The sequence below is a fragment of the Hyperolius riggenbachi genome, chromosome 4 (assembly GCF_040937935.1).
Source record: "Hyperolius riggenbachi isolate aHypRig1 chromosome 4, aHypRig1.pri, whole genome shotgun sequence".
NCBI lineage: Eukaryota > Metazoa > Chordata > Amphibia > Anura > Hyperoliidae > Hyperolius > Hyperolius riggenbachi.
Genome location: NC_090649.1, coordinates 214,168,923 through 214,181,629, shown reverse-complemented (window position 1 = coordinate 214,181,629; position 12,707 = coordinate 214,168,923). Strand labels below are relative to the sequence as shown.

Sequence of the window (12,707 nt, the reverse complement as noted above, 5' to 3'; positions counted from 1 at the left end):
TAAATATGACAGCTCCCTGCACTGGCAGGAAAAAATGGCACATATATTTTTGCTATATGTGACTGCTAAAAGGTTAACATAGCTACAAGTATTAAAAGGGAAAGAACAAGAGCTGTCATTAGTGACAGCAATGAAATGATAGCAATGAAACTCTTCCTCACTGTAATCAAAACTACAAAAAAAAAATGGATAGAATTTAACTTCAAGCAAAAATCCACTTTTGTTAAAAAGTTGTGTGTGTGCATACCTGTTTGTGTGTGCACTGGCCCCGCCCTAAGGAGACTGATTAAAAGAAATTTTAAAGGTTGTTGTCTGTATTGAACGAACCATACATGAGCATTAGATCCACCTGGATTCTGAGCTATGTGCAGTTTTGTTTCTATACTTAGGTTATGATACAGTGGAGTGTGCAGCAGAGAGGTGGTTAAATTGACAAATTGTGGACTAGGACACTATGTTGATTGAACATTTAGTGGTGGCGCAGCTTATTGAATTTAATTTGTTTAAATCCCAAAGCTTGGGGTTTTTTTTTTGGGGGGGGGGGGGGGGTTAATACACTAATGTCTTAGAGGTATAGGGATATTTCCTCCTCAAATATTTAGATTAGGGGAATTTCATTTTCTGTCTAGTTACGGATTCCTAACTTTTACAATTCCTCTCCACCTTGAAACATATGTAACATCTGTAGGTCTTCTTGATTGGTTTGTTGTTATTAGCTTGGAAAGCTGGTGCAAGAGAAGGAACAGCTCAAGTTTATTTATCGGCTACATTGTTGTTAATTTATTCTATGCTCAGTAGTTTTAAGGAAATAGGAATGCGGGTGGCAAAAAAAATTGTAAACAACAATATAAATGTATTTTTTCAATGTTAAGGCTACATCATTGATGGATTCTTACCTTGCCTTCCATTATAGTTACCACATCAGGCAGTCCACCAACGACCTTGCCACGATCTGTAAATAAAAACAAAAACAGCCTTATTACTGATGTAGAAAGCTCCAGAATGCACAATGTACCCTGTGAAACAATTTTACTAAGAAAAATAAGAAGGTAAGCATATCTAATATTAAGTTATTCCATGTCAGATGTGTTTTAATATGAAAAATAACTGTTAATGTTCAAGCAGCACTTCTTTAATATGAAAGTTTGTCAGTGAAGAAGAGGACTGTTCATAAATGGTAATGAAGAGAGGAATTGTAAAACGCACTGCACTGTACTTAACAGTTTGCATATCCCCAAATTGGGGCAATCAAGTTAAATCCTTGATCGGTCATGCTTAAATCTTTCCATTCCATCCACTATAACCAATGTGAGAAATAAGTAACATGTTTAGTGAGAGTCTTTGCCGTTAGATAAATACAAGTATAAAGCTAGTAAGGTTTGTGTTAAAAAAAAAATACAGTGTTATGTGGCAAAAATATACAGCTGATTAGGTTTGTGTGAAACTCTTATTACATAATAGTCTACCATTGAGAATTTGGAGATGAGCTGCAAACCAACTTGGTGGTGGCAGGCATCTTACAGGATATTTCCCCCCCCCCCCCCCCCCCCCCCCAAAGCTCTATAAAAAAAAGGCCAATATGTAATCTTCGGCATTGGGTGCATTGGGAATAGGTTATATTAAGAACTTTATAGCCATTATTTTAACTGCTATTTTTATTGGTAGACTAATTTACCATTACTTTACTACACCAAAACCTAATCCTCTTTTCACACAGAACCCTCCTTCTGTGATTCCTAACCCTAAGCACCCCCAATGCCTAACCTTAAACCTCTCCCACAGCTAACCTTAACCAAACCCCTCCACCACTAACCTTAACTGTCCACCCATGGCTAACCTTAACCTTCCAACCCCCACACCTATCCTTAACCACCAGTCTCCCTTAGTTAACCTTAACCTTCCCCCATGCCTAACAATAACCACATCACACCCCCGCTTGCCTAACCTTAACTGACTGCCGCAAAAGTCGCAAAAACTAAAATGTATGGATGCCGTCATAATGAGCACTATAAGTAGCTGCTATACTGTTAAATTTGGGTGCCCACGGCAATGAAAAAGGTAGCAAAATATGTCTACAAATAGCGGATTGATATTTATAATGTTGCCTATGGCAGTGCCAAAGTTTCTTGCGCATGCATGCACCCACATTTCCTGCTTCTGGGGGAGAGTGCTACACAAATAAAGCACCTTGAAAAGTATTCTAAAAATAAATCTCTGCTGTATAATCATTTTAAGTATTTGGCTTCTGACTAAACCAAGGTTATTTCAAAGATATGTCAGTGTAGGGCAAACAGCTGGGCACCAAATGCATGATTTATTAAGTTAGGGTCCAGCACATAGCCTTTCAGTGGTGTCATTAAATCCAGTAATAAAGAGGAGGAGATAATATTCCATGATGTGATGCATTATCTCAATCCAGAGAACTGCGGAGTGGAAGACAGGAGGAGGAGGATATTGCACAGCAGCAACATCCTGGAAGCAAGGATGCCCTAAAACAGGACTTCTGCAATCTGCTCATTCTCTAACACCTCAGCTTCAGACTAGCCATGAACTCTATTACCTGTGTGCTCTGCTTGTGAAATGAGTGAACAATGTTAAGAAACTGGGTATCATTTGCATATTTAACCAAATGGAATCACCACTCAGGTCAGTAAATGGTCCACTGGATTCAGAGGCAGAAGCCTGAGCAGCTGGCTTATCCAGCTCCCACTCCTGCTGCCTTATCTGATCTTCCACCTCATCCCTTCTTCCTCTTCTTGTCATACAAGTACCTTCTACTGCCTAGAAATAGGGAAATCATTTTCCCCTTCCATGCAACCAACCTAACCTTTTCACCCACCTCCTTCCCCTACCCCTTACTGAATCCTGAATGTTTGGAATACTTTTTCTAAACTGGGATAGATTCAAACACCAGTATTCACCATGCTTTTCACACCATTGTTCCCTTTTTGGATATCTGTTGCACATATTTTATGAAATCTGGGTGCAATGAATATAATAAATGCAAAGTAAAGCATCTTTCAGCAAATTGTTACTTAAGCTCATTCGATTAATTTGTAGAATGCATCCGAAGCTAATTAACGTGGTTACTACACTGGTTTCTTGCACTGATACTAAGAAAACTCCTTTATTACAGATAAAGGTTTATCGAGGTGCTGAAGGACAGTGTGTTACTTGCGGAAACCAAATAAACCATATATTTTACTTGTGATAACAGCCATTCCTCATTTTCACTGCAATACCGTGAACATAAACTAATAATTGGCAATCATCAAGAAGTGTAGTAGTTTATAATTGACATGGGTATAAAAAAAACACAACATGGGACATGGCAGCCAATTATTCATATTTAATATGCACTTACTCTTCTCAGCAAACGCTGCAGCCCTGTGGGAGGAAGAAGGAAAAGTAATTGTTTAATATAATATTTAATAAATCATATCTTGCATACAAAATAATAAATTCCAAACGTACTTGAGTCTCTGGAATTCAGCAAAGGCTTCATCAAAAGCTGGAATTAAAAAGCAGATGTGTCATTTGGTTGCCATGACAACAGCGAGTGTAGAAGCAGTAATAGAAGTTGTGATTATTTTTCAAAAGACAGAAAAAGGGGGAAAAAACACATAATCTTGATTCGTACTTATAACAGTAACAACCTGAGTAAATCCTGTAACAATGTGTTAGAATTGCAAGAGCTTACCTTGTCCTGATAAATCAACGGTTCTCTTGTAGGATGTTTTAGAATCAAATATCTCAAACGTATATTTTCCTTTGTCCTTCTCAGTTGGTTCACAGATCTGCAACCAGGCATATTCATCTGTGCCTCCAATTCTCATCTTCTCACTTGAAGAAATCTTTGACTCCCTGTGGTACAGAAATCACATGTAATTATACTGCCTTCAAACATATCTTATCAGGAAATTGTGAAAGAAAACATAGTTACAAGCTAGCACCAGCCAACTCTGATATTTCACTATACAAAAGACACCAACATGTTGGCAGGGAGAAATATGTCTCTGTTTGCCACTATCAGGCAAAGACATCTAATGGTGCCCATACATGGTACAATTGAGAGAAAAACAACAATTATTCCATTTGTTTTATCTGATCTGAAAATCCAATCAGACTTGTTGGAAAAATCTGGGTGATTGTTTGTGAACCAACTTTTTCTTGATATTTGATTGTATTTCTCGGATTTGTGGAAAAATCAAACATTCGTGTATGGTATCTGGAAATTAATTTTAAAAACTATTGGACCAAATGGAATAATTGATCAAATTTCTCTGATCGAAAAAAGAAAAGTTCTTCCTTCCTTCCTTCCTTCCTTCCTTCCTTCCTTCCTTCCTTCCTTCCTTCCTTCCTTCCTTCCTTCCTTCCTTCCTTCCTTCCTCTGTCCTTCCTCCCTTCCTCTGTCCTTCCTCCCTTCCTCTGTTTCTCCCTCCTGCCTGTCTGTGTTCCTTCTTGTTTATTCTTCTTGCTACTATTCTTTTTTTTTTGTTGTTGTCTTCTTAGTATTACTTTAGACTACAGCTTAGTCCACCCCTCCCCTATCTGTCTTCGCAATATGTATGTTTTCTGAATGCTAGTTAAAACAAATCCACATAGGTACCTGATTGCCGTATGTCTACGCTATATGTAACATTACTAAAATAATAGACTTATTTTTAACATTGCATCAGACTGTCATAGTTGCAGTTTAGAATCTACACATTGGCTTTGAAGCTGTGAAAGAAGTATAACTAATGATCCTGTGAACTTTCCTGCAGTTAAAGCAGACCCAAACCCAAAAAAATTTTTTAATTCAAAATATTAAGTTGCACCACTCTGACACATACAAAGACAAATAAACACTCCTTTAAGCCTATGAGCATTTCAGTGCATGCTTTTCACCCTTCTCTTTTTATAACTAGGGTTATACAGGTGGCAGCCATTAGCAATTCCTCCTTTGCCGCACATCACCTACTCCAGCATTTTGCCGGATTCTGTCCCGGCAATATGAAAGGAAGGGAGGGGTTCCTCCAATAAATGTAAAATATTTTATATTTGTCATCATGCAGCTGAAAAAGGCTGCTATTTACTATTATAAATTAGAAAATAGATTTTATTTCTGAAATCTTGTATTTTTAATTTGTGTCCACTTTAAACCTTATCTCAAGCCGTCTCTTAGTGTTTCTTGGCTTTTTAAAATTCTATTCGCTGTTCAGAAAACAGGACTGACTTCCACAAGCTGTCAATAAGCTCAGAGAAGCACTTTTGCATACATAACAACTCAAGTTTTTTTTTAACTCATCATGTACTAGGAAAACAGAATGGTCTTCACATAGTTTCTTAATAGGGCTAGTATCATATGTGCATATGTTTATCTCATTATGGCACATGTTGCTTTAGATTCACTTTAAGTTACTCTCCTTATCATTATTCCTTACATTTTATTCCTGAAGAGTAGTAAACAAGCTAGATTCCTGCTGAAAATTGTTAAAAGCTGTCACATGCACCAATGGTGAATATTTTGTATGTAAGAGAGTCAATATTATCATCTAAAGTGAATAGCACATTCTGTGGCAGCAGTAACATCAGCTAGCTCTATTTCAGGCGCTAAAGGATCTACCATTCATTCTCATATATGAGAGTAAAAAAAGCAGAATTCACCCTGTTAAAGGGGTCTAAGCACCTTATTACGGAAGGTTCCTAAATTATGTGGGCTTTGTGAGGAAAGTGTTTGTTTACTTACCTAGGGCAATGGAGCAGCATCCTAAGTAAGTAAATGAATACTGCCCCCCACAGAAGCCCACATCCTTTGGAAACCTCCCTTAGAGAAAGGTTCACTTTATATTGTTTCAAAATGAGGTGCTCGGATGACTTCAAGACAAATTCTAATATAAGGATATATGCGTTGGTTGGCACAACAGAAAGAATATTATTCACAGCTAAAATGTAATCCTTTATATTCTGATTCTTGTCAGCTCTGCTGTATTAAACACATTGCTAATAGCTACAGGGAATGAAATGTACTCATTTGGAGCACTAACCATAATATTTTCTTCTTACTTGAATAAAGAAATGTATTAGTTAAAACTGTAAAAAGTAAAAGCTCTGATTCAGCCTCCCAGATTTTTTATCGTCAGGAAAGGTGAACAGTGTGCTATGCCATTACCCAAACAAGATTGTAATATTTGATACAGCCTCTCAAGAGGACTTCCTTTGGAATGGCCAGTCATGTGACCCAGGATCCATTGTGAAAACTAGAAGCTAGTGAATAGCTTTCACTCCTTCTGCACTGCAGCTCAGCAGTGTTATCATCAACGATCCAGGTCCTCCTGCTTACATTGCAGTGAAGCATTTAACTCTTCCCACACCTTTTCCCAGTTTGTTTATAAGCCTGGTGTACCTTGGAGAGGGTTTGGGAAGGATTTACACACTAAGAAGACTGCTGAGTTGTAGCCTTGCTGTACGGCCAGAAGTCTTCTAGTTCAACAAGTACATTAAAATGATTTTTAAGCGACATTCCTGTGGCTGCTGCTGCCTATGCATTGTTTGGCCGTAGCCTGTGTGCAGCTTACCATTAGCTCTCCAAAAGCTAAAGAGAGTGATTTTAAAATACTTGCAGGAAAAGTAAGATGCACAGGACAAAATATAATGTGAAAAAACCCGGAAAAGCACTTGTTTTTTAGTAATATTACTTTTTATTTATATAGTGCCAGCATATTCCACAGCGCTTTACAAAGCATAATAAGATGACAAGGGGAACATATGTACAACCAAAAATATGTACTGCAGAGTCTCAAGCAGCACATGTATTGCAACAAAAATCAGTAAACATTAGGAGGATGACCCTGCCCTTGTGAGCTTACAATCTAAAGGGTAATGGGAGGACACACTAGATAAGGAGATGCGGGGGATAGGCTGGTGGATCAGGCAGCGAGCCTTTGCCTCTGATTACATTGTCAACAGATATGTAAATAGGGGCTATAAAATGTTATAAGCTTGTCTGAACAGCTGTGTTTTAAGAGTACATTTGAAGATGTCCAGGTTTGGAGCATGATGTTCAGGCTGTGGAAGAGAGCACCAGATGAGGAATGATGCTCATATAAAGTCTTGGATGCGATCATGAGAGGAGGTGATCAGCTTAGAGGCCAGGAGAATTTCTTGGGAGGAGCAAAGGTTTCGGGAGGGACAGTATCTAGAGATCAGTGAGGAGATGTATGGAGGGGGCAACTCAAGGGCTTTGTATGTTAGAGTCAGGAGTTTGAACTGGATTCTTTGGGTAATAGGCAGCTTGTGGAGGGAACGGCACAGTGGGGCTGCATCAGAGGAGCAGGTGAAGAGGTAAATGAGGAGGACAGCTGAGTTTAGAAGGGATTGGAGAGGTGCCAGCTTGTTCTTTAGTAGACCACAAAGCAGGGAGTTGCAGTAGTCTAGGTGAGAGATGATTAAGGCATGTACAAGCATTTTGGTGGCCTCTTGTGTAAGGAAGGGACGAATACGGAATATATTTTTGAGCTAGAAATAGCAGGCAATAGTTAATGATTTTGGAGTCTATTTGAATTTAAATTATATGTTAACTAATCTTTCTAAAAGAAAGTAAGTTCAGGCTGTTATAATTAGGCTGGACTATAGATGATGCCAAAAATATACTAATGAACAAAGAACTGATGTCAAACTGAACATAATTTGAAATCAAACTAAAGTGAGGTCAAACTGAAGTCAGATTGTTTTCATACTGACGTTGAACTGATCAAAAGCTGAAGCTGTGCTGAATTGAAAAACCTGTCCATTTTAACCCTCAATGTAGCTGCAGAATTTACCAGAGCATTCACAATACAGTGACTGCTTTTGTTTCTGACTGGGGATGAGCAACAACACCTCTAGCAGTCATGTGAAAATTTCCTCAAACTTCGGGTGGTTACACAAATTTTCTGTGAAGCTAATTCGCTAATTTCATAAAGTCAATGGGCCAACTTTAAAGGTTATTATCAAAGCCTTTATACAAGTTAGAGCCCCCAAATTTGCTAAGTATGTGTAGGAGAACATTGGCAACAAGAAAAAATGTTTTGAAAAACCTTATGGTTTTTCAGAAAATTGTAATTAAAGTGATGGATAGCATATGGAAGCAGGAATTGAGAGGCAGCAGTCTCTGCCTTAAAGACAGTAGCAGACCACATTGCTACCTGGCATCATGAAGTGAATGACATCTGCAATGAATGCCACCTATAAAGGTGTCTGTAAGTGATATTAGGCTCAAGGATGGAGGACCTGAGACAGAGTGTAGTTCTGCCAGAGCAGATACAGCATTGCTCGCCGGCAGCTGGGTGGAGTTCATCGACAATGCCCCCCAAAAGTGTAAATACAAGTTGCGGCAATGAAATACTGAAAGGCAGCAGTAGCAGGAAGTGATGGTGTGCTCTGGAGCATGGACCGCTTTGCTAGCTGGCGGCATAAGCTGGGTGGAGTGCATAAATAATGGTCACGCACCTGGAGTACGGCGGGTCAGGCTACTAGCATATCTTGCTGTACTTATGAACAGAAGTAACAGTAATACTGCCGTGCGTTGTGCCTGCATGGTAATGTTACCAATGCTTAATGCACCCCGCAAAAAAAACAAATTTAGGTTACAATATCATTGCATAGTATATATTCAGTATATTTACTATTACAGTCATTGTACAGGTTAGGCAAATGTCCAGATGCTGTCCAAGTATCTAATATGACACAAATATCATTGTATTGAATTACAGTTAACTCCCACCACAATTCTGAAGGTCTGGTATTTACTTTATAAAATAAGTGTCCTAATTGTTTAATATGGAACTGATTTTTGTATCACAGTCAAGTGAAATTCAGCATGTGTCTGTAATTTCATTAGGAAAATGTGTGTATCCTCAGGCTTGTCATTACTAATTTAGAGAAGTGGATGTAAATGACTCTACTCTCCCAATTCACCACGGATATCAATATCATCAACTGTTGTTGTGTTTTTCCTCAGCAAAGCTTCAAAGCAGGCAAATATGAAAATGAATTTATTCTATGTATAAAACAGCTAATCCATATGAGAAAGTAATTCCTATATTGTAATTTAAAGAAAACCCTCAGAAAGTCTGGAATTTATACTTTGTGGTTTCTATGGACCTTAATACTGCAGGATCTCCAGCACTCACTTCACTGTGAGAGGTGGCTGGATAGTGAACTGGTTAAGGCACTGTGACACAGGAGACCGGAGTTCAAGTCTTGGCTCTTCCTGTTCAGGAAGCCAGCACCTATTCAGTAAGGAGTCCTTGGGCAAAACTCCCTAACACTGCAGGATGGCGTACTGAGTATGCCCTTTGTAGCTCTTAAGCACTTTGAGACCAATAGGAGAAAATCGCTTTACAAATAAATGTAAGCAGCATTGTAATTTTTGATTATTATTTATATAGTATTGACAGCGCTTTACAGAGATTACATAGTCATTCTACTAACTGTCCCTCAGAGAAGCTCTCAATCCCTACTATAGTCACATGTCCAGTATATAAACAGTATAGGCTTGATTCACAAAAGAGTGCTAACTGTTAGCACGGCCGTTTTCGCGCGAATTTTTGAATTGCACGCGATTGCGAATTTTCGTGCTAAATCGATATCATTTTCGCGCAAAAATTCTTGTTTGCGCGCGAAGACGTTATCGTTTCACGCTAAAATTCGCGATCGCGCGCAATGCTAAAATTCGCGCGAAAACAGCCGTGCTAACAGTTAGCACTCTTTTGTGAATCAAGCCCAATATCTATTATAGTCTGGGAGCAATTTTAGGGGTAAGCCAATTAACTTATCTGCATGTTTTTTATATGAACCCATGCCTTTATATCCTAACACCCATGCAGACACAGGGAGAACATACAAACTCTGTGCAGATAGAGCCCTGGCTGGGATGCGAACCAGAGACCCAGCACTGCAAGACAGGAGTCCTATCCACTATGACATTGTTCTGCCACTGCTAAGGCCTATCTAGACAATTAAAAAAATCCATTCAGCTAGTGCTGATTACTTCAGCACTGTTATATATTCCTCACCCTCTACATTACTGCCTGTCAGTATGGTTGAGGCTTTCTATTCATGCTCCTGATAGATTCCAGCCATGACGCTCAGGGCTAGAGCACCTAATCTATTTCTAAGTCAAGACTTTACCAGAGGCATAAGCTACATTTTATATGCATTCACATATATTAGTAGTGTGCAATACGGTAGAGAAAGTATGGTACTCTTTCTTATGAGCAGTACTAGCCGAAGTGGTTGATAGCTTTGGGCAGTACCTTGCAAAAGGGGGTACAAAAAAGCTTACTCCACTTCATTTGCAGAGCAACTTTGTCACAAAGTAAAGGAGGAAGTACTTATCCTGACCAGTTATTACTAGGAGGAGGTGGAGATAATAATAAGGGGGATATAAGTGCAATCTGGAGGCCACTTTTAACAAGTAGAGATGGCCCGAACCTCCGATTTTTGGTTCGTGAACCGGGTTCGCGAACTTCCGCCAAAAGTTCGGTTTGCACGAACTTCCACGAACCGCTATAGACTTCAATGGGGGGGGGGTTAACTTTGAAAAACAGAAACACTTATGCTGGCCACAAAAGTGATGGGAAAGATGTTTCAAGGGGTCTAAAACCTGGAGGGGGGCATGGCGGAGTGGAATACACCCCAAAAGTCCCGGGGAAATATCTGGATTGGACGCAAAGCAGCGTTTTAAGGGCAGAAATCACATTGAATGCTAAATTGCAGGCCTAAAGTGCTTTCAAACATCTTGCATGTGTACACATCAATCAGGGAGTGTAATTAGAGTACTGCTTCACACTGACACACCAAACTCACTGTGTAACGCACCGCAAACAGCTGTTTGTGTTGTGACGGCTGTGCTGGACTGGTGCGCACCATGGTAAGAGTGCAGGCCGTGGCGGTTTTCAAGTCCATATGGTCGCCGGGCTGAGGTAGCTAAATGACAGAACAGTGACTGTCCAGTTGATCAAATTTGGTCTGTCCACAATGAAGCAATGATCTTATTATCGTGGGTGTGCCCCCCCCCCCCCCCCCGACACACTCATATAGCTGTTGGTCATTGCTTCATTGTGATACGCAAGCCCCTTCACCGCAGCAACGTAATGATCACGAAGGGGAATTGGCACATGTACATGCCTTTTGTTTTGTTGTTGCAGCTGCAGTGCAGCCAGAAAAATTAGGCAGGCATGTACGCACACCCAGGGGCGTAGCAATAGGGGTGCAGAGGTAGCGACCGCATCGGGGCCTTTGGGCCGAGGGGGCCCTCCCTCAACTACAGTATTGGCTCTCTATTGGTCCTGTGCTCATAATAATCACTTCTATGGATACTTTGAATAGTGGTAATCATTAACAAACTGTTCCCCATCCCCTTCTTGCACCTCTGACACTGTAGTTGCCATTGGCAGGTTTTGGTGCGCCGTATCAATTGTTATGTATACAGTGCTTGGGGGGCCCCAATGTAAAACTTGCATCAGGGCCCACAGCTCCTTAGCTACGCCACTGCACACACCAGAAAATTTATTATAGCGGCCGCTGCTAGCAGCGGCCTTAAAAATTCAGGAATCCGCGTGGAGTCCTGGACCCTGTTGGTGGTGACGGAGAAGGCAGTCAACCGGCCTGCGGGCAGAGATGCTGTGTGGGGACTGACTTAGTCTTGGGGCAGGCCTGAGCGTGCGTTGCAGACCAGGTATCCGTGGTCAGATGGACCCTTGACCCGACGCTGTGTGCCAGAGATGTCACCACTTGCCTTTCAACATCACGGTACAGTTTAGGTATCACCTTTTTTGGGAAAAAAATGCGGCCTGTTATCTTCCACTGCGGTGTGTGGCTTTGCTTTTGTGTGCTGCTTTTCCTCAGGTGGTCATCCCATTGCAGTTTGTGCTTTGTAATCATGTGCCTTTGTAAGGTAGTTGTCCCTACGCGGGTCTTGGTCATTCCACGGCTCAATTTTCGGTGGCAGAGAGTACAGATGGCATTGCTCTCATCTGAGGCAGACACACAAAAATTTTTTCACACTGCTGAGCCCTGGGGTGATGGCACTTTGGTGGTGGCAGCCGAATGAGGATTAAGTAGGGTGCCAGAATCAGAGCAGGAGGAGGAAGATATGTCACGCTTCTGTGCGGAAGCTGAGAAAGATGAGGTGTTCTGTGTTAAATAGTGAACTACGTCCTGACAATATTGGGGGTTGATGGCACGTTCCTTCTTCTGAACACTGTACTTTGGTCGAGGGCCGCACAAAATCACAACAGCACAACCTCGAACAGACCTGCCAGGTGGCCTTCCTCTGCCTTTTGTTTTGTCCATATTGGGGGGGATGAAGTGAAAGGTATGCACTGACTTGACTAATACAATGTGCAGTCACACAGGTGCAGTTAGCAGGTATGCACAGAGTGGTATATCACACCGCGTGCACTCACGTAGGTAGGTGGGTGCACTGAACACAACAGGGTGGTATATGCAGTAATGGGTATTACAATGTGCACCTGTCACACACAGACAGGTAGCGGACAGGCACAGTGACACTGCGTGCGCTCAGCTCGCATAGGTAGGTGGGTGCACTGTGAACCACAGGTAGGTAGGTATATGCAGTAATGGGTATTACAATGTGCACCTGTCACACACAGACAGGTAGCGGACAGGCACAGTGACACTGCGTGCGCTCAGCTCGCGTAGGTAGGTGGGTGCACTGT

At 40.9% G+C, this 12,707-nt stretch overlaps 1 protein-coding gene across 2 annotated transcripts in view; it reads right to left on the bottom strand.

The window, feature by feature from the left end:
* MYOM2 (myomesin 2) overlaps nt 1–12,707 on the bottom strand; it is a 222,968-nt gene that overhangs the window by 4,212 nt on the left and 206,049 nt on the right. For both annotated transcript variants that reach the window (XM_068281345.1, XM_068281347.1), the window contains 4 exons: nt 3,701–3,864; nt 3,475–3,511; nt 3,365–3,387; nt 897–952 (listed from right to left, as the gene is read on the bottom strand). In XM_068281345.1, coding sequence (XP_068137446.1) covers nt 897–952; nt 3,365–3,387; nt 3,475–3,511; nt 3,701–3,864 — 280 coding nt within the window. The remainder of the gene's footprint in view (nt 1–896; nt 953–3,364; nt 3,388–3,474; nt 3,512–3,700; nt 3,865–12,707) is intronic.